Here is a 26,690-nt window from a genome sequence, read left to right as displayed (position 1 = left end):
ACGAGGATGGCTCCAGCCCCAAACCATCTCCCAACACCCCAGGCTCCCCCCCTCAGAGAGCTCACCGATACCCTTTTAGCTGCCACACAGCAGGGACAATGTGGTGCGCCACCCTCCTCCTAGCCCTGGCTCACCCATCACTTCCACCTATCAAGCTCTAAAAAAAACACAAATCGAGCCCTAAAGGCAAAAATCCAACCCTAAAGGCAAAATCAGGCCAGGGAGGAGGGAGGTACGGGGCAGGGCTCTGCCTGCCAGTCCTGCTCACAGCCTGGAGATCTTGGGCAGGGGGATGTCGGGGGGGAGCCCCTCCAGCCATTTCACCAGGATCCTGTTCACCACCGCCGGCCTGGGGGCACAGCACAAAGCTGGGGTGGGAGCCAGCAACCCCTGGGACACAGGGGAGCCCAGCTCCGATGGAGCGAGGCCGTGTACCACGCTGCCTGCAGTACCTCTCCATCTGCGTCCAGTGCCCACACTCCTCAATGTGCTCCCGGTGCAGCTGTGGGATCTACGGAGGGATGCGCGAGAGTGGAGAGGGGCTGGTTTGTGGCAGCGTCTGGCACACTGGGCATCAGGAGCCCACCCCAGGTTGCCCCTGCACCCTCAGCTCTTTATTTTGGCAGCAGCAAATCCCCTCCTGCCCACTGCAGTTAGGAGAGGAGACAAATACCCCCTTCTCCCCCCACCCTGTATCAGCCTGTCCCCCCTTATCAAGTGAAGTCCCTGCGCCTGGGCCAAATCCAGCTCCTCTCAGCACGATGGCCCTGCCCCAGGGCTCTCCAGCAGTGGGAACTTATGGAAACAGGATAGCTTTGGTGCATGCTGATCCTGGGCAGGGGTGGGATGGGAGGACACTGGCTTACCCACTCCTCCATGCCCCTGCTCAAGCTGGGATGCAGCACCACATCCTTCCCAGCTGTGACCATCAGCGCTGGCATTGTGATCTATAGGAGACACAGGTGACAAAGGTGGGCAACGTGCTGGTTCTGCAAATACTCCCCACGGGGCAGGATCGGTCCCCACCTTCCTGTCCTTGGCAGAGAGTGCCCAGTGCCAGTTGGGTCGCATGTTACGGTACCAGTTCAGGGGACCACTGGGAAGGAGGGGAATGGGATGGAGATGCTGGGACTCAGCTCCTGCCGACACCACCATGGGGACCAGCCCACTGCCCACAGCATGGCCAGCGCAGGAAGAGCCTGCAAGGGGAAAGCAGCCCCCCTCCGGCAGCCTCGTGCCTTCTTGGGGTTATGAAGCAAGGCCAAGGCAGGTCGGGGGTCCCCCTTCTGCAAAGGGGGGTACCCCACCAGCCCCCTGGGCTCCTGAGCTTACCTGAAGCCAGATTTCTTGAAGCACTGGATGTAGTACTGCAGCTCGGGGCCGTGCAGGATCTGGCTGGCAGGGGGGTCTTCTGGGAAGCCCACCAGCAGCCCCCCTGCAAGAAGCAGCACAGTACTGCCCACCTGCAGCATCACCACCCGCAGCATCCCCATCCAAGCCAGGTCCCCCCAGCCTTACCTCGCTCCCAGACCTTGTGGAAGTTGAGCGTGAAGGGCAGGCGGTCCTGTGGAGAGAGGGGACTGAGGGAAGGCAGGGGCAGCACCATGCCCAGGGAGGAAAACCACCCAGGGGGGCTGCAGGCACCTGGGGCTCCATGCCTCTCCTCACTGGGAGCCAGCACCGAGCACTGCTGCATCCTCAGGGATGCAGGAACTGACCGCACGGCTCTGGGCTGTGGAGCTGGGAGCAGACACCAAGCACCGCTGCATCCTGAGGGATGCCAAGACCCGACAGCGCAGCCCCAGGCCACGAAGCCGGGAGCAGCCAGGAGCAGGCGGCTGGGATGGCAGAAGGATGCTGCCAGCAAAGCATGGCCTCCTGCGCACTCCTGGGGCACTGTTATTTTAAACTGCAAAGTTTTTCACCCTGCAGCGAGACATTAACATTTGCAGGGGGTAAGGAAGCACTGCCACGCTGGCACAGTCACCCTGCAGGTATGTTGTGCCCCGGGCTGGGCTGCCACCCCCCAGGCAGCACAGCTTTCTAGGGGTCTTCTCCATCCCCACTCAGGGTCAGCTCTGAGTCCTGAAGAGGTGCAGGCCTTCGCTGCTTACAAGGATGCATTCACTCTGGTCCCTACTGATGGCTGACTCGAACGCAGACCTTGCTGTGGATGGGCAGCAAAAGGATGGCAGACACAGGGTGGAGCATGCCTGAGGGTCACTGCGGGCCACTGCAAAGCCATCCCTGAAGCTTTTGGCTCCTGGTGTGGGTGAGGTGGAAGGGCAGAGGGTGCCACATGCAGAACCCCAAGAAAGCTAGCAGGGCTTGGAGAGGACACCTCTGCTCCCGCTCTGGGTCCACCCTCAGCCTACCTCCTGGCGCACGGAGCGGATCAGGACCTTCAGGGTCCGGCCAATGTCCTTCTCGAGCTCTGCTTCTGCGATGCCCTGCACGGGGGGGGGAAACACCACAGGTGAAGCCAACCCTCCCCAGGGACCCAACCCACCCCAGGGCTGGATCCTGCTGCCCATTGGGGCTTGGGTGGAAGCTGGGCATGTTTCTTTGCTGAGTTCAGCACGGGAACAAGGTCTGGCAGGGGGACCACAAGCCATTTGCAGCTGGGGTGACAGCGAGAGCCCCACGGCGTGGCACCCTGGCTAACGGGGCAGGTGATGCCCAGCCATGAGCTGAGGACCCCGACATGGGCACGTTCCCGTACTTGGAGGGATTTAAGCCCCAAAAGAGAGGGAGAGGATAAAACCTGTGGTCCTGGACTCACCGGCTCCTGGAAGTAGAACTGATACTCAAAGGTGGGATAGGTTTTCATCTTCTCCACGATGTCCACAGTGGGGTCAGCGGGTCTGTATGGGGTGTTGAGCGAGGCCACAGCTCTGGGACATCACAGAGAGGGGCAGAGTCAGCATCGCAGCCAGATTTGGGGTGCCCTGCATGAGCCAGGGCTTTGCTCCAGCAGGGGGAATGGAGAGGGCAGGATGCCTGGGGGTAGGGGCAGTCCCCAAGGAGCCACCTGCATGGCACAGACCCACCTCACCCTCTCGGGGTAGAAGAGAGCCATGTTCCAGACCACGGCACCGCCCCAGTCGTGGCCGACCAGCACAGCCTGTGGGATGCCCTGTGGGGAGGGGGACCGTCAGCGTGTCCCCCCAGCCGCAGCCTGGGGAGCACCTCGAAATCCTCCCCAAAACCAGGGCCCACGAGCGATCAGCAGGAGAGATTTGCCTTCCTCTGAAGCAGCAGAGAGATGAGAAAACAGCAATAATTTATTCCCCCACCACCACCCTTTTTTGTGTTTTTTTCTTTTCTTTTTCCCCCAAGGAAGCAGCATTACCTGATCCCCTGGAGCAATTTGCTCCAACTTAATTAAACATTTAAAGTACCTGAGCCTCTGGAGGAAAGAGATTCGATATTATCCACCAAAAACATGTCTGGAGGCTGCTTGTCCCCTGGGATCACCGATACGGGTCCCACCACTGCCAGCACACTGGGTGACAGCACCGGGAACGTCTTGGTATTGGTGGAGCCAACCAAATCCCCAGGGGCTGGAGAATCCCCCAGGGCTGGCTGGATCCTGCCTGGAGCTGGGTACCCCGAGGTCACTGTTCCCCCCCTTCTATTCCATTTTTCTGACCTCTCTGTGCACCTACAAATAAATCCAATTAAAACCGGTGCTCCTGACAACACAGCGGCTGGTTCATAATTAGCTGATATTTAGAAGTATAATTAAAATTCCCTCCTGGCAGACGTGGCTCGGGACCAGCTGTGTGTCAGCAAGCCCTGCTTGCTGCTGTTCCACAGCATGAAACCCGGCATCTAAGACCCCCAACAAGGGGCAGAGGGTTTGGTGGGAGTCCCAACATCTCCCACCTCCGATGTGGGGCTGAGTAGGTCCCCCTCCATGCTGATAGGTTTCATCCCACCACCCCTGGCCATCACTGTGCTAGCTCCTGGACCACTCTGCATCTTCTGCATCCCCGATACAGGCTCAAACAACATGCAAAGCTTCACAAAGTCATTTATCTTCCTCCAAATCCCCCAGGTTGTCCCGGGGGAAGGAGGAGGAGCTCTCCTGGGAGGCAGAGGAGCAGGATGGGCCCTGATGGTAGTAGAGGAGCAGGGAAAACTGAATTCTCAGCCATACAGCATGCAACAACTTCACATCCCATCTACCAAGCTCACCCCAAAGCAAAGGGGTGCCCACCCACTTGCCAGGCTGCACATCAATAGGCACCTCTATATCCATTTTCCTTATAATTTTTAATTCAGCATGAAGGCAGTTCCCCAGCAAAACGTCAGGGTCATTATCCTCACCCGCTCAGCACCAAACCAGAGCTGCTGCTCCTGTGGTGCCCAGCTTGGTTCCCTACTGAAAACCCATCCCAGCTCTGATGCTGGTACAAAACCACCATGGCTCCTCAAAAAGGAGCCGTTGCAAAACCTCAAGGGCTTTTTTTCCCCCTTGTTTCTTTGGTTTTTTTAGCACTGTTCTTTTTGAAGGACTCATTCCCTTGGAAGCCATTTCACAAGGAAAAAGCCCTGGAGATGCTGGCATATCTGTGGGCTGTGCCTTCCCTTCCCTACCCTTCATCTCTTTTAAAAGGTGCAGGAATCAACCCCATCCCCTCGCCAGGACGGGAATCAAACCTGGACCTCCCAAACCCAAGTGGATCAGATGCCGAGATGACACTGGATTTGAGCTGTGCCGAGGCAACGTTGGTCCCCTAGCCACCCCAGCCACTTGGGAGCTGCTGCAGTTGGGATTTAAGGAGGATGAAGGGGACGCAGCCCAGCATCCTTCTCCATGAGTATCTCGCTGCCTTACCAAAACCCTGCCGAGCCACAGATGCCACCAGCCCATCCCCCCATCCTCAGCAAGGACACAAGGTCCACGAGAAGGTGACAAAGAACTGGAAACCCTCCCAAGGATGGGTTGTCTCCACTGGCAATGGGTTGTAGGAACATCCCCATCCCTAAAATCCTAGCCATGGGGAACACAAAGATGGGGCTTGGTGCTACCCCAATTTTGGACCAAAGTCACTGGGGAGCTCAGATGTCCCAGCATGCAACAAAGTCACCAGGGAGTTCAGCTGTCCCTGCATGGGAAGGCAGAGGTGAAAGGCAGCTAGGGGGACACACACCCAAACCTTGCAAAGGAAGGACCTAGCATGGGGGGTTCCTCACCAGTTTGTCCAGAAAAACCACCAGGTCCTGGGGAAGAGAGAAAGGGTCAGATCCTGCCAGGGAACATGCCTTACTAGCCCATGCCACCCTCCACACTGCACTCATTCTGCCCATGCCCATACCCTGCAGCTCCTCACCTTGCATATCTGCTCCTGGGAATATTCTTTGACATCTGCACAAAGGACATAATCGCCATCATTTTAATATCTACACATTTCTAAGGATGTGTTTTGCATCCACCAGAGCTGCTGGGGCTGCAGGAGCAGGACAGCTTCCACCCCCCCAGGAAAAGGCTTTTCTGCTCACCTCCTCCTGGGTCTTAGCCTTGGGGTCGGCAGCTCCAGCCCCACACCTCCCCGTCCCCCCTACACCCTGGCAAGCCCAGCTCACCTGGTGGGGCCGTGGACTCCCCGTAGCCCTTCATCTCCACAGCAATCACCCTGAAGCCAGCATCAGCCAAAGCTGGGATCTGTAAGGGAAAGCAGCAGCCTCTGAAGGATGCAGAGACCCTTGGATCCCACTCTCCCCTGGTGCCAGCACCCATCCCACACCTGCCCACCCCAGCATGCCTGGAGATGTCCCCAGGAGGGCAAACATGGGCTGGTGAGGCTGGAGGGTGAGGAACACTCCTGGGTTGTGTCCCTCACAGCTCAAGGCAGGGTGGTGGGACAGCCCTGGGACCCCCAGGAGTGGTGGCCATGTACACCCTCCACAATGCTCCAGCATCCCATCACCACCCTCCTCCCAGTCTCCTCCATCACCTGGTAGCGCCAGGAAAGCCAGGACTCAGGGAAGCCGTGGCAGAGGCAGATGACAGGGCCGTGCCCCATTTCCACGAAGTGCAGCTGGATGCCGGGCTGGAAGGGACGGAGAGCCCTTGCTGGCTGCAGGTGGCACAGCTTCACCCCTCCAACCCTCCACCTGCCCCAGCCTGCCACCCCAGAGCCACACAACCACGTTTTAGCCCCTGGGGTGGATGGAGAAGACCTGAATGATGGGGCAACCTCAGCATCCTCCACTCACAGCAGCTCATGCAGGAGGGTGGACAACCCGACAAGCCACCTCTTGGCTGGCACGTCCTTGCACAGGGCTCAACACTCTCCCCAGGACACCTGCCCCCCTCCAAGCCTTGCCAAACCCAGGGACACCTTGTCACCAAGGCAGTCACCTCCACCTACCCGGATGGGCACGTATCCGTGGCTCACAACAGATGGATCACACGCAGTTGGCAGGGGCTCTTCTTGGGTGAGAAGCTGCAGGGCGAGGAGGACAGGGCAAGCTCCTGAGCAAGGCTGGAGCTCCATGGGATATCCCCACCACCCTACTGCTGCTGAGATATCCATCCCTTTGATATCAGCATGGCTCAGCAGGTCCAGGGGATGAGGTTACTGGGGATGGGCAGGGTTTGCAGGAGATCACAGCCCCCATCCCATTCGTTTCCAAAGCCACCTGCAAGTCCTCCACCAGCACCGCATCGCAGAAAGACCCAGATGATCACCAGAAGAGCTGGGGACAGAGGGGACTCAGACGACCTCTACATGCCTGGATGCCCAAGAGCTCCTCCAGCTCCTTCAGGACGGTTTCGGTGTCCCTGATGAGGACAGTGGCTATGCCCATCTCTTGGGCCGGTTTCAAGTTCTCCCCGATGTCATCCAGAAGGATGACCTGGAGGTACACCAGCAAGAGGCTCAGCTCTCCGGGAAGGGCAGCCACGGTGTTTGGCCAAGGATTTTGGGTGCTTGGAGGGACCCTCCATGCCCTGTTTCTGGGGTGATGGTTGTACCTCCTGCGGCTTCGCTTGCAGCACATCCAGGGCGTAGGTGTAGATCTTGGGATCTGGCTTCTGCACTCCGAGCCGGCAGGACTCGATCACTAGGTCGAAGTGGCGATGCAGCAGGTTCATCAGCGTGGCCGTGAAGAGCCTCCCAGCACTGTCATCCACCCAGTTGTTGGTGAGGATGCCCGTCTTAAGTCCTAGGGAAAGGCAAAGCAGAGAGTGCTGGTTTTCCCATTCCAGCTCTCCAGAGCGCCTTTGTTTTCACCTCTCCTGCCTGGCCGCATTTCTTAGACCTCATCCTAAAATCTCCAATTTGCAAGGCTCTGTCCAGACCAGGACACCCCAGCCCGAGATCAAAGGATGCTCAGCAGGAGCTTATGCCAAATTTGTACTTCCAGGAAAGCAAGGCTTGACCACCCCAGTGCAAGTAGGACATGAGCCAGAGCTCAGGCACAGTGAGATGCTGAGCCCATGGACCAGCCATGGTGTGGGGCCAAGGGCTACAACATCCTCCTAATTGCTGGCTGGGTGATAACATCTCTGATGGACTTGGTAGCTGGGCTTAGAATATTTCATTAGAGGATGCTGAGAATCAGGATTGCCCAGATGATGATGTAGGCCTTGGTGGGATCGACCAGCATCCGGTGGTGAGATAGACCAGGAACCTCGTGGCACCTGCCTGGGAGGGGAACAGCACCCTTACTCCAGCACCCCTTGCCTAAAAATCCTCAGCACCCACCGTTCCTCCGCAGCACCCTTGCTGCCTGCAGAAGGGGGGCATTAATCATCCCCTTGGCCGTCATCTCTTCAAAGGCTTGGGTGACAGAGAAGGTGGGTGGCAGGGTGATGCCTGAGGCAGAGGCGTGCTGCCTGCAGCCCTCTTCCATCAGTGACAAGAGCTGGAAAACACCCGTGCAGTCATAGAATAATGGGATTGTTTAGGTTGGAAAAGACCATTAAGAGCATCAAGCCCAACTGTTAACCCAGCACTGCCAAGCCCACCACTAACCCAAGTCCCCAAGCGCCGCATCTACACGTCTTTTACATCCCTCCAGGGATGGTGCCCCTCCCCCCCCCTCCCTGGGCAGCCTGTCCCAGTGCTGGACACCCTTTCGGTGAAGAAATGTTTCCCAGTCTCCAACCTAAACCTGCCCTGGTGCAACCTGAGGCCGTTCCCCCTTGTCCTGTCGCTTGTGACCTGGGAGCAGAGACCGACCCCCCTGGCTGCAGCCCCCTCCCAGGCAGCTGTAGGGAGCGATCGGGTCCCCCCCGAGCCCCCTCCTCTCCAGGCTGACCCCCCAGCCCCCCCATCAGACTGGTGCCCCAGCCCCTGCCCCAGCCCCCTGCCCGGCTCTGGACACGCTCCGGCCCCCCAAGCTCTGTCTGGGGGTGAGGGGCCAGAACGGACCCCAGGGCTCGAGGGGCGGCCGCACTGGTGCCCAGCGCAGGGGGACGGTCCCTGCCCCGGCCCTGCTGGCCACGCCATGGCTGACACCAGCCAGGGTGCCGCTGGCCTCGGCCACCTGGGCTCGCTGCCGGCTCATGCCCAGCCGCTGCCGCCCAGCCCCCCCGGCCCTTTCCCGCCGGGCAGTTCCCAGCCCCCGGCCCCGGCCCGCAGCTGCCTGGGGCTGGTGTGACCCCAGCGCGGGGCCGGCACCGCCCGGGGTGACCCTCACGCAATTGGCCTCGGCTCATCGATCCAGCCTGCCCAGACCCCCCTGCAGAGCCCCCTGCCCCTCAGCAGGTCAACACTCCTGCCCAGCTTGGCATCATCTGCAAAGGTGCAGAGGGAGCACTCGATCCCCTCGTCCAGATCATTGATAAAGGCATTAACCAGGGCTGGCCCCAGCACAGATCCCTGGGGAACACCACTGGTGCCTGGCTGCCAGCGGGGTGTGATCCCATTCCCCACCGCACTTTGGGCTCAGCCATCAGCCAGCTTTTAACCCAACATAAAGTACACCCGTCCCAGCCATGAGCGGCTGGTTTCTCCAGGAGATGCTGTGGGATGTGCCAAAGGCTTCACTAAAGTCCAGGCAGACATCACAGCCTTCCCTCACACGCTGAACCACCTTGTCATCGAAGGAGATCAGGCGCGTCAAGCAGGACCTGCCTGTCATAACCCCAGGCTGGCTGGGCCTGATCCCCCTTGTCCTGCCCATGTTGTGTGACGGCACTCGGAGTGATCTGCTCCGTAACCTTCCCTGGCACCCAGGCCAGGCTGCAGATCCTCCTTCAGCCCTTCCTGTAGACAGGTATCACATTGGCTTCCCTCCGGCCAAGTGGGACCTCCCCGGTGAGCCAGCACTGATGATAAATGATGGAAAGTGGCTGGGTGAGCACTTCCACCAGCTCCCTCTGTACCCTTGGGTGGGTCCCATCCAGCTCCATAGACTGCTGTGTGGCTAAGTGGTGCAGCAGGTCACTGACCACTTCCCCTTGGATTATGGGAGCTTCACCCTGCTCCCTGTCCCTGTCTTCCAGCGCAGGGGGCTGGGTACCCAGAGAACAACTGGTTTGACTATTAAAAGTCTGACACAAAGACGGCGTTAGGTATCTCAGCCGCTTCCCCATCCTTTCTCACTGTGTTCCACCCGCTGCCCCCCAGCATCCAATAAAGGATGGAGATTCTCCTCAGCTCTCTTTTTCTTGCTAACAAATTGCTAAAAATATTTCTTATTGTCTTTTAACAGCAGTAGCTGGGTTAAGTTCTAGTTGGGTTTGGGTCCTTCTAATTTTCTCCCTGCATAACCTCACAACATCCCTGTAGTCCTCTGGAGTTGCGTGCATTCCACTGACACCCAAAACCCAAAGCACAGCGTACCCCCGACACCCAAAACGCGAAGCACAGTGCACCCCCGAGCCTGCTCCCCTCGGCTCCCTCCCGAGCCCCATCAAGCTGGCAATGCTCCATGCTGGTACCCGAGGGCTCACCTGGGTCAGGGTGATCTGCCCCCTCATCGCTTTGGCGTAAGGACCATCAGAGCCACTGGCAAACATGACCTCCTGCAAGAAATTCCTGCCAGACAAGGGAGAAGAGGTCAGCTGGGAGAGGACCCCAATACCAGGGGGTGTTGGGGTGCTCTGTGGGGAGGGGGATGCTCTGCACTGGGGATATGGAGCTCCATCCTCCATCTCCACCCAGACGGTCCATCTCCATCACAGGACCAAGAGATTTGCTGCCCATTTATTTCCACTGGCAGCTCAATTACTTCACCCTGTGGACAGAGGAGCAGGGAGTTTTGCCAGGAATTAAAAAAAAAAAAAAAAAAAAAAAGAAGTGCAAAGAGCAAGGTATTTTGTAAGCTGTACCTCAGGGAAAATAATGTGTCCCTATCACAAGATCACAAAAGGCCTTCTTAGGCAGCAATAAAACAAGATTACAGCGACTGGCTTTGGGACAAAGCTCTCCTCCAAGTCGATAAAAGCACAGCTCAGTTAAAAATAAAGTGGCTTTACCTGTTCCAGCAAGATTGCTGTCACTTTTTTTTTTACTATAAAGCGAAGCAAAAAGATGTTTGATGACCTGATAATCTGGGAATTTATTGCTCCATCTGTTCCACATCCTCCAGCATTTAGTTATTTAATATTTTATTCTTCCTTTTTTAACTCCCAGCTTTTTTTTTTTTTTTTCCTTTCCAAACACCCAGGCGCTGCCAGGAAAGCCTGAGCTGTTGGGAGGTGCTGACAGACAGAACCAGTCTGGCTCCTCTTTGGGAGCTTTTGGTGTTACCAGTTCCCCAACACCCCACATTCCATGGGGCAAAGGGTTCACTAGGACGCGAGGAGCTGTTCGGAAGCCACTCCAGGGGGTCGGTGCTTTGGGAAGCCACTCCAGGGGGTCGGTGCTTTGGGTTTCGGCAGCTCCAGCCTGTGCACTGAGTTGTGTCGGGTCTCAGCACTGGGGCTGGGATGGGCTTAATTAACCTGCACCCACATCCAGGAGAGCCCCCCCACCTTCCCCCAGCCTGCACCCCAAATCCAGGCAGGAGGTCCTCAGCCTGTACCCCGTTGTATACACTGGGACCCCCACCTCCCGTTCAGGACAGAGGGTCCCCAGCCCTGTCCTCTTGCTGGGACGGCCCCGGTTGCGCAGACCCCGCGCGGGCGGCGGCCGCACACGCACAAGTGTTGTCGCCTCGTATTTACGTGCCTCCAGCCGAGCGGCCACCCGCCGAAACGCGGGCGGGCGGGCGAGTGAGTGCCGCCGGGCCAGGCCATACCTGGGCAGAGCGCAGTCCCGCTCGCAGGAGCCCAGGAAGTGCTGCAGGCCGGGCCGGAGGAGCACACCGCCCAGACCGAACAACACGGCCCGCCGCGCCATGGCCGCCCCACAGCCGCCGCGCCGGCACCCAGGCTCGAACCCGCGGCACCTCCGCCGCCGGCGCTGAGGCCCCTCCGCCGCACTGCAGCCCCGCCCCCACGGCCTCGCCCCGCCCCCGGGCCGGCGGCGGGCTGGGTCCTAGCGCCGCCGCCTGCGCCCGTCACGGAGGGTGCGCTCCCGGACGCCTGCGACCCTCCGCAGGTCACCCCTGCGCGGAGGACACGCCGCTCCGCCCCACCAGCACCCTCCCGGACCCGTGGGGCTGTGGGATTCCGGCCCCACGTCTGGTGGTGGCAGCCCCCCGGCTCCCTGCTGCCCGGGTTTTGTCCGTAATCGCGTTTTCTCCCATTAACGGGGAGTCCGGGCTTCCCCCTCAGCTCCCGCGGCACCCCAAGGTGCAGCAGCACCCTCTGACCCAACCTGCCCGCACCCAACTCCGAGCAGCCTGATCGGGCTGAAAGTAGGAGGGGGCAGGGGTGCACGGGCAGGACTGGCCATGTGCTGCAGGCGGGCACACACGTGCACACACACATGCATGCACACATGTTCACATGCACAGAGATGCAAATGCACATGTCTGCATACATGCATGCACACATATATGCACACGTGCACACGTGCATGCATGCACAGTTATATGCACTTGTGCACACATACATGCATACATGCATGTTCACATGCACAGACGCACACACATACATGCACACATGCAAACCTATATGCACATGTGCACACCTGCATGCATGCATACATGTAAGTATACATGCGCACACACAATGTATGTAGACATGCATACACACATGTGCACATAAATGCACACACGTATGTGCATGTGCACATGTGAAACACATGTGCATGCTGACCATGTATGCACACCACCAGGCACATTGCTGAGGATGTGTGTGCACCTTTAAGCATGTGTGTGCGTCTCTAAGCATGTGTGCACAGTGAGGCTGCGCAAGCACTACCAGGCATGTGTGTGCACATTGAGCACATGTGCACACTCAGCACATGCATGCACACTCAACGTGTGTGCACTGCTAACTAAGCATGTGCATGCACAGTCAGCATACATGTGCACAGTCAGCATGTCTGTATGCTGCCAGGCATACATGCATGTGCAGGCACACTCAGGACATGTGTGTGCACTGCTAACTAAGCATGTGCATGCACACTCAGCACACGTGTGAACAGTCAGCATGTGCATGCACTGCCAGGCATGTGCAGGCACAGCCAGTGTACGTGTGCACACTCAGCACATGTGTGCACTTCTAGGCATGTGCGTGTACACTCACCACACGCGTGCACTGCTAAGCAGGTGTATGCACTGCTGAGCACAGTTGCACACCACCAGGCAGCTGCGTGGGCCCTGAGCACATATGTGCATGCTCAGCACAGGTCTACATGCCAAGCACATACGTGCACACACGTGCATGCTGCCTGGCCATTTCAGCAATCCCGAGCGGCAACCCGGAGAGGCAGCCCCACAGCCGGTGGGGACACGCGGCTTCCGTGCACCCTGAGCCAGCCCTGGCACACTCGACCGTGGCGGTGGCCGTGGCCGTGGCGGTGGCCGTGACCGTGGCCATGACTGTGGCCATGCGTGTGCGTGCGTGGGGGCCGGCCCTGCCTCGAGGAGCCGCTGGCAGTGCGGTGGCAGGACGCTAAGTGGTGAGCGAGGGTGGTGGCGGGGGCGGGGGGGGGCGGTCGGCAGTGGGTTCACACGCAATCCCAGCCCCCTGCCTCAGTTTCCACACCTGCAAAACAAGCGGTGGGATGCTGGCTGGGGCACAGCTTTGGCGCGGGGGGGGAGGGGGGGTGCTTAGGGGGGTAACTGCACCCCTGCCCGCTGGAGCGGGGCTGGCGGGGTCTGTTCCTTGCTAGGATGGCTACTGGGGGGGGGGAGGGGGGAAGAAGAGTTATTTTAAGGGGGCTCAAGCCCAGACAAGCCATGCGTTAATCAGCAGCAGCCTGCTGCTGAGGCTCCGTGTCCCCCGTTCCCTGTCGCCAACCTCCCACTGTCCCTGGGACACCTGATGGGACCTCCCAGCACCCTCCCAGGGTGGTCCAGTGCCGGGCAGGCGGGTGAAACCCCCTTCCCCGATTCCTGGCATGGCTCAGATCGGCGGGGGGGCGAAGGCTTTTCCTCCTCCCATCGCAGTGGGGGCAGCTCCAGCGCACCCCCTCTGCTCACCCCAAAAGTAGGGCTGCAAGCGCCCCCGAGTCCCAGCTGCCGTGGCCAAAAGGTGGGAGCAATTGGGGGGAGGGGGGGGCGGGGGAAGGAAAAACGTTACTGGCCTGGTGCTGTTCTGGTGGGAAGAGCTGGGAGGAACAACCCAGCAGCCTTGGTGCCAGAGAAGTGCCAGCATGGCCGGCTCCTGGCAGGGCTGGGCTGCGGTGCTGAGCTCCGTGCTGGGGGCTCCCCACTGCACCCCCCTCACCCCACCCCCCATCCTGCTTTTTGGGGCCCTTTGCTCTAAAGTGAGAGCCACTCACCCCTGCCGGGTGCTGGCCTGAGACCTGAGGAGCTCGTTGCACCCCAGGGTGCTGGCAGGGAGCTGTGGTACCGATGGGGGTCCCCCCCCCCTTCCCTCTGCAAAGGGGCTCGGGGCTGGCTGGGAGGATGTGAGGTGCCGGTGGGGACACCCTCAAACGCCAAATCCCTGCAGCTGCCGTGGCAGCAGCCTCTGGCATCCGCTTCCCCAGCCCTGGCGCCAAGGTTTTCCGGCGGTGGTTTTGAAAGAGCTGTATTGTCTGCCCACCCCCCACCCCCCACACACCCCCCCCTCCCCAGCCACCGCAGCCTGGCTGCTTTTCCATGGCTCCGGAGGGGGTTTTGGGAGGATGATCTGGATCAGCCTCACCCCGGCCCTTCCAACCCTCATCTTAACCCCTCCGTGCCTCAGTTTCCCCATTGCTATACTCCATGTGATGTGCTGAGGGGGTGCATAAAGGGTCCTCCCTCCCGCCCAGGGAGGGTCTTCCGTGGTGTGAGGAGAGTGGGGTACAGCACCCCCAGATCCCAGCAGCCAGAGATGCGTATGCAGGGGAAAGTAAGGGTGCCTGGAGGATTTTGCTGGTGCAAAGTAGAGGGGGACCCAAAAGGGTCTCAGAGGCTGTCTCAGCCACAGTCTTGACCCCCTCCCCATTTCTCTTTGCTATTGCAGGACACCATGGTCCCAGGGCCCCCCAGCTGGTGTCTGCTGGTGGGGTTCTGCACCCTCGGTCCCCCTGCCACCATCCAGGGGGTACCTGAAGAGGATGTGACACTCAGCACCAGGACAGAGGAGCTGGGATACCACCTCGCCCAGGATGTGGACCCCCTCCAGGACCCCCAGCGCTGTGGCATCACCTTCCACACCCCCAGCCCTTGCAGCCCCCTTGGACCTCCTGTCTCTGTCTCTCGTGATGAGCTGGATCATCTCAAGAACCTCTTGCAGGACACCAAGGCCAGCCTGAAGGATGTGGAGATGGCAGCCACACTGGAGGACAACCAGACCCGCTACCAGGACATCATCACCGAGGCGCTGCCTGCCATCCATGGGGCCAACCTGGAATTTCAGGAGAGCCTGGATAATATCCGCAGGGAGCTGGAGGCTCACATGGCTGAGGCTGATCACCCACAAACAGCTGAGAAGAAGGAGAAGTAAGTGCCATGGGAAGAGAATGGAGATGCTCCATGGAGCAGATATCCCAAACTCTTCAGGTGGGAGCAGCCCCAGGCTGCAGACATCTGGGGGTGGTGGTGTCTGGGTGTCCCCAAGGGTCCCACAGCCTTTGTGGTGGCTCTCAGGTGACACATGGTGTTCAGATGCTCAGCAGACCACCACCATTAACATCCGTGCGTGTGTCTCTGCCCTAAAGCCACCACAGCAGGGCCGGTGAGGGGTCCTCTGAGGGCAGGGTTGGGGGATGAGGTGTCAGGAGCAGGGATTGTCACTCCTGAACCAGTGACCCAGTGCAGCTGAGCCACAATGTGATGATGGAGCAGTGTTCACCAGGATGGAAGAATTGGGGTACCTGCTCCTCTAGGTTGGGACCCCGTCCCAGGAGCCCCAGTGCTTCAGCATCACCTTCCACACCCCATTGCAGGAAGGCTGGTGTGGACACAGGGGACACTAAGTCGACTCTTCTCCTCCCCAGGCTGTGGAAGGGTGTCCGCGTAATGGCCCACATGCTACGTCTCACTAGACGCCTGGCCCAGACCCTCGACGATGCCTCCCACCACCTCCACGCTGAGCTGAGCCGGCACTGGCAGAGCTTGGCTGCCCAAGCCACCACCACCGCCGAGCCCTAGGACAGTGGGGACGGGCTCCACTGTCACCCTGTGTATGGCCTTGCTTGCTGGTAGGACCCCAACCCAGCTCATCTCCACAGATTTTGGGGTGTCCTGGCTCCTCTCCCCGGCTCTGGGAGCTGAGACTTTGTTTGCATGAGGTGGTTGCAGAGAGGTCTAGACACTGGAGCTGGCAGCACCAGGAAGGGACAGGAGGTTGGTACCCTCTACCTGGTGCCATCGCACACACGATGCCATCACTCGTGATGCCATTGCACACATGATGCTGTTGCACATGTGTCACCATCACACATATGATGCCATCGCATATGCGATGCCCTTCACCCCGGCCCCAAGTGTTTGATGCATTTATCCTGCAGGAGCTCAGCCATCATATAGCAGAGCCTGGTGCCACCGTATGTACTCAGCCCCTTGCCCGGGGGAAAACCCTTCTGTGGGGAGTTACTTCCTATCCCTATCCCCAGCAGACCTCTGCATCCCTTTGGTCCTCCCTGGAAGAGCTTTAGCCACACGGGCTCCCTTTTTTCACAGCTATCCAGCCCCATGTGCCAACAGCTAAGTCATCACACCCCGAGCCTGGCCTGAACCGGGCTCCCAGGGCTCCCCAGAGGGTCTTAAAAATTAAGTCCAGCTCTTTTGGCACTTAGCTGCATCTCGCCGGTAGTCCAGCAGCATCACTGCCCTCCTGGCATGGGTGCTGCCACTGCCAGCCCCAGTTAATCCTTCACTCTTGGGAACACCTTGTCCAGGCTTGGAAGAGCCTTTTTGCCCCTGGGGTGGCAGGAGCGGAGGCTGGCTCTGGAGCTGCAGGCAGGGCGGAGGGGAGGGAGCTGCCCAGCCTGCGCAGGGCAGAGCAGGCAGCAGGAGAGCGGTTGGAGATGAGCTGCTTGGCAATAAATTGAAACTGGCAACTCCAGTGTTCCCAACCCACTGAGGTCTGGGCAGCAGAACAGCTGGAGGCAGAAAATCTCTCTGTGTTTGCAAGCCTGGATGTTCTTCCGGGAGGCTGGAGGGAATGGCCAGGGCCACCCCGGCACGTCGGGCTTGGGGCACCCTGCTATCCCCGTGGTGCACCCTAGGGATGGGCAAGAGGCAGAAATATCCCTGGGCAGTAGCAGCGGCGCTTCTGCAGGAGCTGCAGGCAGCAAAATAAAGATGCATTGCGCTCTGCCAGGCGTCAGTGTTATCTCTGCGTCTGTTTTCTCTCCCTCCTCTGCTGTCTAGGGGGAAAGGAGGGTGGATCGGTTTGGTTGTGGTGTTAACTGGCCCTCCACCTCCAGTCAGGAGCCCAGCGAAGGAGACAGGCTCCCTAGCACCCACAGTGCTTCCCACCACCCTCTGAGCCTTCAATCCACTATCCCTGCAGTCAGCTCTCTTTTTTCCTCCCCAGAAAAATCAATGTAGGTTGTCTTTTTTTTCCTGATTAATTTTCCATGGTCTTACTTGACTCATCCTTCTCCCTAATTCCCTCCCTTTGGTGGGCCCAGATCGATCTCTTGGAGCAGTCCTTGCAATTGCCAGCTGCTCCCCATCCCTCTGGCATCCATTGTTCCATCTCCCCCCACTCCCCATCACCCCAGCTTCAGGGGTCCATCCAGCACCAAACACCCTCCCTTTGGCCTTGCGGGCAGCCTTGGGACGTGGCCTCAGGGCTCTGTGCTGTGGCATGGGGACAGGGCTTTGCACCACACCACTGGCTGCAGTGTGGTTGCCTAGGGAAGGGGGAGGTTGCCAGGCTTTAAAAAAACCCAGAAAGGTGGTTTGATGCAATCATGACATAGATGAGATATCTGGATCATCCCAGTGCGATGCTTGCATCACTGAGATGTTTGTGGCCATGGGGCTGCAGACGGAACCACCCATTATCTATTTGGGTTTGCCACCCACTGCTGCTGGGGTGGTGGGGTGGCAGGGTACCAACTCTGTGGTCCTCTTCCCCATGGATTTCTGGTATTCAGCATCCCAAGAGTAGTGGGCATGGATGCAGGCAGGATAGAGGGGTCCTGCAGTGGAGTTGGGGGAAGCAGCAAATTTAGGTGCCCTCCATGCCTGGGTCTGCTTTTGCATTTATCTTCCAGGGGAAAGGAAGCAAATCATCGGGCAGGGCCCCCAGGGCTGCAAATTGCACCCTTGGGCTTCATTTACAGGAAGTTTGCACATTGCATTTCCTAGCAGGAAGGAAGGAGAGAGGCTGGTCTGGGAAGGCTGGGTCTTGCCCTGCCCGGGTGGTCGGGAAGCAGTGGGGAGCCCTGCGTTTCCCATCCTCTTGCAGTGGAAGAACCACGTTCCCGGCCCAAAGTCACCCTGTCCCCATCCCCGAGACAGCAGGGGGAAGGGGTCTGCAGGGGTGGTGGTGGTGCTGGATGTTGTGCTGACTTTGCTTTCCCAATTTGGCAACCATCCCCATGGCAGCGTTTTATGGGGCCTGAGGCAGGTGCTGTGTGGGGCCAGCTCAAGACCTTGCACCTGGCTTTCCCCAGAGCAGGGGACATTGCTGCTTCCCGGAGCTGCCCTGCCCATGGACAGGTTGGCACCAAACCCCTAGCCCAGGGCTGCAGGGCAAATGGGGAAACCCTGGTCTGGTGGGGGGACTGGGGCAAGCAGCACCCTGCCTCTCCGCACTGGTGCAAGAGCCTGGAACTTCACCGTGCCCAATGTGATGCCTGACGCAATACCATGTGCAATGCCCTGTGTCATGCCCTGTGCAATGCCTCACGTGATGCCTCGTGCAATGCCCTGTGCAATGCCTCACGTGATGCCCCGTGCAATGCCTCCTGTGATGCCCTGTGTGATGCCTCATGCAATACTGCATGTACTGCCCCATGCAATGCCCTCTGCAATGCCCCGTGGTGATGCCCCCTGCAATACCCCAAACAATGTGCCCTGCAACACCCTGTTCCATGCTCCAGCTCTCCTACTCCATGGCACTTCGTCTCCTGGTCTCCTTCCCTCTGCCTCCTTAGCCTCACCCACAAAGCCCACCACCCCCTTCCCACTCCCCTGGCCGAGCAGTGCCTTGGAAGAGGCTGAGAAAACCCTAGCACATCCAGCCTTTTCCAACCCTGGGGAAGCTTTGCCAATGCATGGGGGACCAGAAGGGCCAGGGCAGCTGATGCCCCTCCAGCCGTCCTCCCTCTCATTCCCCCAGCCACCCCTCCTTCCCTGCCTGGGCATGGCTTTCCCTCCTCCCCCAGCCCCTGTCGTCACTGCCACAGCTTCGAGTAAAAGCTGAGACATCCTTCACTGGATCCCAGTCCTCTCCGGAGCCCTCCGCAGCACAGCATCCCAACCTCGGCATGGCAGAGGGAACAGGGGCTTCGGGGACCCCTCCCTGTTCTCCCCGCAGCAGGTAAGGGGGTTCGTTGGGTCCAGGCTGGTGGGAAGGAGAGAAGCTGTTTTTCCCTGCAAAAATCCACGATGAAAGCTGTTTGCAGAGTGCCAAGGAAAATCAGGGAGCGGTGCGGAGGCAGCAGCAGGGAAAGTTTCCCAGCTCTGCATGAAGTTCCCATCTAAAAACTAAAAATTCCCAGCTGTCCACCTTTAAATTCCAATAAATAAGTTATTTATTCTCGCTGCCTCCTGACTGCAGGTTAGGATTGCCAACAGCTTCACTGGGCTTGCCATGGTCACAGGCATCCTCTGCTCCAGCCCTTAGCATAGTGCAGGGCAGGTTTCTGCATCCCTCAGGGAAGTGGTCGGCAAGTACCAGGGAGCAGCATTTTGCAGGCATGGAGGTGCCTCCCGGGGCATCTCTGCTGCAGGCTCAGCACTTCAAACCAAGTGCTTTGTGTCACGGGGTGATGGAAAATCCATCAGGGAAATGGTTTGGATGCAGGGAGATGAGGCAGGGCTGTAGGTAAAGGTCAGGCAGGAGGGTAGGGCTGCCCACCCTGCTGGCAGGCTCTGCCAGAGCTGCCTGATGCAGCCGGAGCAGCACTGAAGTGGGTGAAGCAGTGGCCAGAGAGGGAAGGGGGATGCGGGTGCGAGGTGTCAGCCAGGTTGCGGGGTGCCTCAGCACCCTGGGGTGGTCTGTGTGCGGTCTCCCACCCACATGGCCCCCCTCCCGCTCACCTACCCATCCCCACCGCAACCCACAGGTGCATGTCCCACGTGGGCTCCCCTCTACCCATGTCCCCCCCAAACCCCCTTTGCCATGTACAGGCAGTTTCATGTACAGCTTTGCATCACCCAGGGCACCTCTTTTCCCTCTCCACTATTTATCAGAGCTTTGGGGAAGCCACGAATTCCACACTCATGACCCTATAACCAAGCCTAGAGTGAGAGCAGCTCCCCCAGCACCCTCCTGTACTCTTCAGTATATTTCAGTATCTCAGCCAAGAGAGACATACCCATAATTTTCTCTCCATCTCAGTGCATTGGACAGTGTTTCTCCTGTTTTCCAGCCCTCCACCATCCTTGTACTAATCAGTTGAAAACTGTGTGGAAAATGGTGATGTGTTCAGGAGGGCTTCATGGTTTTACCGGTCCAGGGAGGAATTGAAGCTAAAGGAGCTTCTTGTTTAGCAACATCAGTGCTGGGCTGGGAGCCTCCTACTCCTCAGGAATGGAGGTTGCCTCCTAGAGAGGAGAGGCTGCTCCTGGGGGCATAGGTCAGGTGTGGAGAAGTCACCTTCTAAGCAGGAGCAGATTTTGGAGCCTCTGCAGAGCAAGGAATTCCTCCCCTTGCAGAGCTTTACTGTGTTGGGGAGGGTAACCCAACACATCCATGGATGGGTGGATGGGTGCATAAGTAGTGGATGCAATGATGGATGCGTGCATGCATGCGTGGCTGAACAGCTACATGGATGGATGGTTGAATGGATGAGGGTGGATGGAAAAAGGATGAGCATTCTTCTCAGAGATGAGTGCTACTGGAGAAACCAGACTCAGGAGCCCGTTTGGGGTGGCTCAGCCTCTTGGAGCAGCTGAGATGTTTCCTTCTCCCTCCCTCCAAGGGCATGAAGCAGTTTCAAGTCAGGGAGGGCAGAAGGATAGTTGAAACCTATTATTTTCCGGTCATCCCAGTAAAAGTTGAAGCACCAGGCTCCATCTCAGCTATTAAATCACCTGGAGGGAGTCCTGGGCTCCCAATTGCTTTAGCTTACCCGCTCCAGCTGCCCAGCTGTGATCAATGCTGCCCAGATTCATGCCCTGCCTGCCAAAGGAGCACTCGTGAAGCGGGGAGCAGAATCTTTGGGGACATTTTCCCTTAACTCTGCTATGGTGGCAGCTCAGATTAGCTCCAAGCCCTGGAGCATGGCTGGGAGCGGCCTTCAGGGGACTGTAGCAAGACTGTCACCTCTCAGACCTGCACCACTGTGACATTGTGGTGACCGTCACCTCCCAGACCAGTGCCGCAGTGGCATCGTTGTGACAGTCTTGCTCTCTGCTGTCATTCCAGGAATGAAATTTGGGGCAGGTGACTTGGCAGAGCGTCCCAAACCACGTGCCCGCCCTGGCCCGGCTGTGTCCCTGCTGAAGCCATCCCAGCCCACGTCCAGCTCCATCCGTGGCTCCTCCAGCACTTGCTAATGGTGGGGACATGCAGGACACCCCGTCGGAGGTCCCTTATGGTGGCTTTCCCTGCTGACCCTCCTCTCCCGCCACCATCTCAGCTCATCGCTCCCCCTGGTCCCTCCTGGGGGGCTTTGCAAACTGCTCCAGGGAGGGGGTCCAGCACGGGGAGCATGGGGCGGCTGTCCCATGGCATCACCCCCCTTGTCGCATGGTGCTTTGTCACCTTCCAGGCGGGTAAGGGCAGCTCCAGCTTTCCCTGGGGTACATGAATTTCCTTTGCTTGACCCTGCCTTCCCTTGGGTATCACCCATTGGGCCCCAGGGGGGTTAAATTTGAGGAAAGGGGAGGGGAAGATGAGGGGGCTGTGGTGCATGTGCATGAAAAACCGGTTGGTTCCCAGTTTACCCCGATGCAGTCTCTCAGCATCCCTAGTCTCCACAGTGGCATGGTGTCCTCCACCACGTGCCGTGCTAGGAGGGGCTTTGTGTCTGCAGAGCAGCTTGGCACCACCCAGACCCTTGGGTGGGGTGATCTGCTCTGCTGGGTCATCCCCCCCAGGGAAGTACCTCTGGGACCCAGATCCATCCTGTTCAAGCTAGAAGTGTTGGAGGGATAGGAAAAAAATATGGATAGTGCTTCCACCTGCCATCAACACAAGACCTCCCATGAGCTGGGAATCTTGCTTGTCCCTTCACTTGGGACCAGCCCTCCCCAACATCTCTAAGATACTCAATCCCTGGCCAAAGTGCAATAACCAGGGTCCTTGCTGGGCTTGCCTGCCCAGTGAGGAGAGCTTGCATGGGACATGGGGCATGCTATGGGGCCGTACACCCGTCTTTCTTCAGGGTAAAGCCACCCATACAACGTGCCTTTGGCTGCACTTCACTGTGCAGAGTCCTCCCTCCCTCCCTCCCTTGGCTTCCCTCGACTTGCTGGTGAAAATTTATGGGGCTCTGCAGCCAGCAAGGACAGCCGAGCGATGCACCGCAAGCTGACGGTGCTGAAGACCAATGTCAGTGATTTCTAGGCAGAGCAAAGAGTGTTGCACTCCTTCCCAGTCCTGCCTCCAGCCCAGCCTGAGGGATGGTCTCTGAGCAGGCTGCAGTTGTCTCAAGCACTGGGTCAGCCTCCACCTTGCAAAGCTGGACCAGTTAGCACCAGAGAGGGACCTCAGCCACTCCAGAGTGGGATTTTCTTGACCAGCATTGCAAGGCTGACCTTGCACCGCTTTCTGCTCCCCAGGACGAGCACGGGGCAGCTTTGAGGGGACTAATTTCTATCCTAGGGTGAGGGTTACCATCCCTGCCTGCTGCAGCGGAGAGGGGGCTTGTCCAGAATGGGCACCCAATTTCAGTGGGGTGCAGGTAGGGGAAGGGAGGGGTCAGCAAGCTCTCCCCCATCCCATCTCATCCCATCCCATCCCATCCCCATCCCTGTCTCCCCACAGCCACCTGCCTGCCGGACCAGCCTGGAAGCCATGCCGAGGAGCGCCTCTTCAAGCACCTCTTCACTGGCTACAACCGTTGGTCGCGGCCGGTGCCCAACACCTCTGACGTGGTCATCGTGAAGTTTGGGCTGTCCATTGCACAGCTGATCGACGTGGTGCGTAGCTTACTGGCGGAGATTCCCTGGCCCGTGTGGCATCTGACTTTTCACCAGTTGGTCCTACTGGTCTGGCAGACTAGGGCCTGAGGACACGAGTGAGAGATTGGGTTTGGGCACTAGCAACCTCCTGGCCATCTCCAGCAGGTGACAAATCACCCACCCTGCCTCCCTCAGACCTCCAATGAGCAGGGGGATCTGCACCTCTCCTCTCCATCTCAAACCCTCCCTTTCCCTGACAGCAGGAGAGCATCAAGTAAAACCACAGGTCTCCATCCCTGCCGTGTCCTCATCCACCATCTACCTGCCCTGGAGCACCTCTGGGCTTGTCTGTCCATCCATCCATCTATACGTGCCCACCCACCCACCTATCTACCTATGCATCTATCCACCCACCTACCTTTCCATCTGTCCAAGTATCAACCTATCCATCTATCCACCCATCCACCTATCTACCTATCCATCTACCCACCTCTTCACCCATCCACCTATCTACCTATCCATCTACCCACCTACCTACCTATCCAGCTATCCCCCCATCCACCACCCATCCATTCCTCTATCCATGTGCATTTGTCCACCCATCCGAGCAGCTCAGAGCTGCACACTGCAAAATGCGATTTCTTGCTGCCATCTAGTGAGCAGATACCATGGGGAAACACGGTGTCTCCTTGGACTTGGACTGGTTCCAGCTGCTCCCAGGAGCTGAATCCCAAAGGCAGAAGGCAGAAAGTAAAAGGAAGAATCTGGGGGCCAGTGCAGTGGTGGGACAAACCCTTGGGCTTTTTCTGCCTGTCTCCTCTCATCACTCCCTCTTTCCCACTACAGGATGAGAAGAACCAAATGATGACGACAAACGTGTGGCTGAAGCAGGTAGGAGCCTGTTCCCTCTCTAGGGCAAGGGCAGGAGCACATCAAGGAAGGCACATCATTTGGGGCAGAGAGACCCTGCCCAGAGGGGCTTGGTGGCATCTCCATGGGGCTGTTCCTCAGAGGGACGCTGCCAGAAGAGGAGGAGGAAGGTGGCATTGGACAGCTTGGTCCACAGGGCCACCTGACGCCCTCCCTTCCGTGTCTCCCTCCAGGAGTGGAGTGACTACAAGCTGCGCTGGGACCCAGCAGAATTTGACAATGTCACCTCCATCCGGGTGCCCTCTGAGATGATCTGGATCCCTGACATTGTGCTCTACAACAAGTGAGTGATGCTGCTGAGATGGGGCATCCCTTGGACCAGGTTCCCTTCCCTTCCCTTCCCTTCCCTTCCCTTCCCTTCCCTTCCCTTCCCTTCCCTTCCCTTCCCTTCCCTTCCCTTCCCTTCCCTTCCCTTCCCTTCCTCATCCCATCCCATCACGGCAGCTCCCCGCACTGCCAGCTCCCATGGGCCTCCTGCCCTCTATCCCACCCCACTGGCAAGGATGCAGATCAGCCTGCATCCATCTCCCCATGCCCAGTGCTCCTGTTCCCACCCATCTCCGTGATGCAGATCAGCCTGCGTCCATCTCCCCATGCCCAGTGCTCCTGTTCCCACCCATCTCCGTGCTCTGGATGATGCCCAGGAGGATGAACCCAGCACCTTTCAGGGATGCTGGATGAGGCCACAGCCTCAAATCAAGGCTCATACCAGCCCTGAGAGCTGAGGGAGCTCCTGGCCCTATTTCTTGGGAGAAACGCTTCATCCTCCTCTGACCTTTGCATCTCTCCATGCCTGCAGCGCCGATGGGGAGTTCGCTGTGACCCACATGACAAAGGCCCACCTCTTCTCCAACGGGAAGGTGAAGTGGGTGCCACCTGCCATCTACAAAAGCTCATGCAGCATCGATGTCACCTTCTTCCCCTTCGACCAGCAGAACTGCAAGATGAAGTTTGGCTCCTGGACCTATGACAAGGCCAAAATCGACCTGGAGAACATGGAGCATCACGTGGACCTCAAGGATTACTGGGAGAGCGGCGAGTGGGCTATCATAAATGCCATTGGCACCTATAACTCTAAGAAGTATGACTGCTGCACTGAGATCTACCCTGACATCACCTTCTGCTTTGTCATCCGTCGTCTGCCACTCTTCTACACCATCAATCTCATCATACCCTGCCTGCTTATCTCCTGCCTGACCGTGCTGGTCTTCTACTTGCCCTCTGACTGTGGGGAGAAGATCACCCTCTGCATCTCTGTCCTGCTGTCCCTCACTGTCTTCCTGCTGCTCATCACGGAAATCATCCCATCCACCTCGCTGGTCATCCCTCTCATTGGAGAGTACCTCCTCTTCACCATGATCTTTGTCACGCTCTCCATCATCATCACTGTGTTCGTCCTAAACGTCCATCACCGCTCCCCCAGCACCCACACGATGCCCCACTGGGTACGCAGCTTCTTCCTGGACTTCATCCCTCGCTGGCTCTTCATGAAGCGACCCCCAGCACCGCCTCTCCCCGAGGGGACCATGGGGCAGTATGACCTCCCAGGGACAAGGCTCAGCACCTCACGGTGCTGGCTGGAGACAGATGTGGATGACAAGTGGGAGGAGGAGGAGGAGGAAGAAGAGGAGGAGGAAGAGGAGGAGGAAGAGGAAGAGAAGACATATCCCAGCCGCATGTCCCAGGATGGCTCCCATGGCCAGGGCACCCAGTGCCACTATGGCTGTGGGCGCCAAGCTGGGAAGGCATTGGGGGAGTCAGCTCCCCGGGTTCCCCCCAAGGGGGAGGAGGAGGAGGTGGGCTCAGACCAGGGGCTGATGCTGTCTCCCAGCATCCTGAAGGCCCTGGAAGGGGTGCAGTACATTGCGGACCACCTGCGAGCTGAGGATGCTGATTTCTCGGTGAGTGGGTGCCCCTGGGAGCTGGAGGGTGAGGGTAGGGTCCCACCTTGGGTCCTGCCTCCTGCCACTTGGATCTCCATGGGGGGTGGTGTGGTGTCAGTGCTGGGACCCCTGGTTAGTTTCCTGGCTGCTGAGGACCCCAGGGAGAAGATTCATGAGCACCTGGGAGATGCCTGGTCCACAGGGTCAGCTGAGGGTTCCTCCAGCTCCCATCCCTGCTGGCTGCAAGGATGTTGGAGGTTGCTCTCCTGCCTGTGGTATCCCGCCCTTGGAGAGCAGAGATGGCCCAGCCTGCCCTGCTGGGACCCGGCTCAGAGGCTGAACCCCTAATTTTACCCAAGTGGTTTCAGAAAACCCTGGGTGGGATTACCTTTGCCCCAAGGAGCCTCCCCGGAGAGGTCCATCCCCCAGCCTTGCTGCTCCAAGATACCCCAAGACACAGAGTATCTCCTCATCCTGAGGCAAACAACAGATGTAGAGGAAGCCCTGGGTGGTCTCCTAACCCCAAGGGGTCCCCACAGGTCGGGGGTTCACATGCTCATGGCCCCTCTCCGCTTGGCAGGTGAAGGAGGACTGGAAGTACGTGGCCATGGTGATCGACCGCATCTTCCTCTGGATGTTCATCATCGTCTGCTTGCTGGGCACCGTGGGGCTCTTCCTCCCACCCTACCTGGCAGGGATGATCTAGGAGCCGGGCCAGGCTGCGGTGGGGACAGCGAGCGATGCACGCTGCCTCCTCCCAGGGAGTGGGCATGGTGGTGCCCAGGTCCAGACGGACCCTTGCCTCTCCCTGGGAGGACACAGTGGCGATTATGGAGGACCCTCAGATGGGAAATGCAGAGTGGAGCAAGGGCTGTGCCAAGGGGTGACTTGGGGAGGGACCGCTGCCTGCCATCCTTCACTGGGTGGTCACAGCCCTCCTGGCATTGAGGAAGGCATGGTACAGCTCCACTAGGCATCTCAGAGAGTTTTTTTTTTCCTTGAGACACTGCAAGTCCTACCCAAAACCCAAAAGCTGCATCTGGCTGTTCCTCCAACGTGCTGGGCAAGAAGAGGGGACGTCACAGCTGCTGTAGGATGCATCCTGACCACAGGGCACTCAGGACCACAGGCTGGCATGGTCATGCATGGTGTGGGGCAGGTGATAATGCTTTGGAT

General features: G+C 58.6%; 2 protein-coding genes across 8 annotated transcripts; one reads left to right on the top strand and one right to left on the bottom strand.

Annotated features, from left to right (window-relative positions):
* Nucleotides 1-2: 2 nt before the first annotated feature.
* EPHX2 (epoxide hydrolase 2) lies at nt 3-14,428 on the bottom strand. 3 transcript variants are annotated; one of them, XM_080388005.1, is made up of 19 exons: nt 11,203-12,440; nt 9,914-9,998; nt 7,719-7,878; nt 6,986-7,176; nt 6,745-6,867; nt 6,381-6,455; nt 5,964-6,059; nt 5,593-5,671; nt 5,340-5,374; nt 5,203-5,229; nt 3,051-3,136; nt 2,783-2,894; nt 2,376-2,450; nt 1,519-1,564; nt 1,333-1,435; nt 1,027-1,096; nt 867-947; nt 453-511; nt 3-349 (listed from the first exon to the last, which is right to left on the bottom strand). In XM_080388005.1, exons 1-19 carry the CDS (start codon nt 11,301-11,303, stop codon nt 265-267), a joined length of 1,689 nt encoding a protein of 562 aa, XP_080244131.1. In that variant the 5' UTR covers nt 11,304-12,440; the 3' UTR covers nt 3-264. The 3 variants fall into 3 exon arrangements, with proteins under 3 accessions (XP_080244131.1, XP_080244130.1, XP_080244129.1); XM_080388004.1 differs by lacking the exons at nt 6,745-6,867; nt 11,203-12,440 and adding an exon at nt 13,800-14,428; XM_080388003.1 differs by lacking the exon at nt 6,745-6,867 and having other exon boundaries at nt 11,203-12,438.
* On the top strand, nt 12,445-26,479 carry CHRNA2 (cholinergic receptor nicotinic alpha 2 subunit). 5 transcript variants are annotated; one of them, XM_080388001.1, is made up of 8 exons: nt 12,445-12,974; nt 14,471-14,949; nt 15,447-21,351; nt 22,565-22,719; nt 23,548-23,592; nt 23,805-23,914; nt 24,431-25,532; nt 26,095-26,479. In XM_080388001.1, the coding sequence occupies exons 3-8, from the start codon at nt 21,132-21,134 to the stop codon at nt 26,218-26,220; spliced, it is 1,758 nt and encodes a 585-aa protein (XP_080244127.1). In that variant the 5' UTR covers nt 12,445-12,974; nt 14,471-14,949; nt 15,447-21,131; the 3' UTR covers nt 26,221-26,479. The 5 variants fall into 5 exon arrangements, with proteins under 5 accessions (XP_080244127.1, XP_080244125.1, XP_080244126.1 ...); XM_080387999.1 differs by having other exon boundaries at nt 15,447-18,949; nt 21,002-21,351; nt 24,431-26,188; XM_080388000.1 differs by lacking the exons at nt 12,445-12,974; nt 14,471-14,949; nt 15,447-21,351; nt 22,565-22,719 and having other exon boundaries at nt 22,812-23,592.
* The last annotated feature ends 211 nt before the right edge of the window (nt 26,480-26,690 follow it).

Source organism: Falco punctatus (assembly GCF_963210335.1).
Source record: "Falco punctatus genome assembly, chromosome: 5".
NCBI classification, from domain to species: domain Eukaryota; kingdom Metazoa; phylum Chordata; class Aves; order Falconiformes; family Falconidae; genus Falco; species Falco punctatus.
This window is presented reverse-complemented; position numbering and strand designations above follow the sequence as displayed.

Coding starts and splice junctions, on each gene's coding strand:
- EPHX2 (XM_080388005.1), bottom strand. CDS start 11,303: ATGGCGCGGCGGGCCGTGTTGTTCGGTCTGGGCGGTGTGCTCCTCCGG. Junction 948..1,026: donor TCTCTGCCAAGGACAGGAAG/GTGGGGACCGAT, acceptor TGTCTCCTATAG/ATCACAATGCCAGCGCTGAT. Junction 512..866: donor GCAGGGGCATGGAGGAGTGG/GTAAGCCAGTGT, acceptor ATCCCTCCGTAG/ATCCCACAGCTGCACCGGGA.
- CHRNA2 (XM_080387998.1), top strand. CDS start 23,098: ATGCATCTATCCACCCACCTACCTTTCCATCTGTCCAAGTATCAACCT. Junction 23,593..23,804: donor CAAACGTGTGGCTGAAGCAG/GTAGGAGCCTGT, acceptor GTCTCCCTCCAG/GAGTGGAGTGACTACAAGCT. Junction 23,915..24,430: donor GACATTGTGCTCTACAACAA/GTGAGTGATGCT, acceptor CCATGCCTGCAG/CGCCGATGGGGAGTTCGCTG.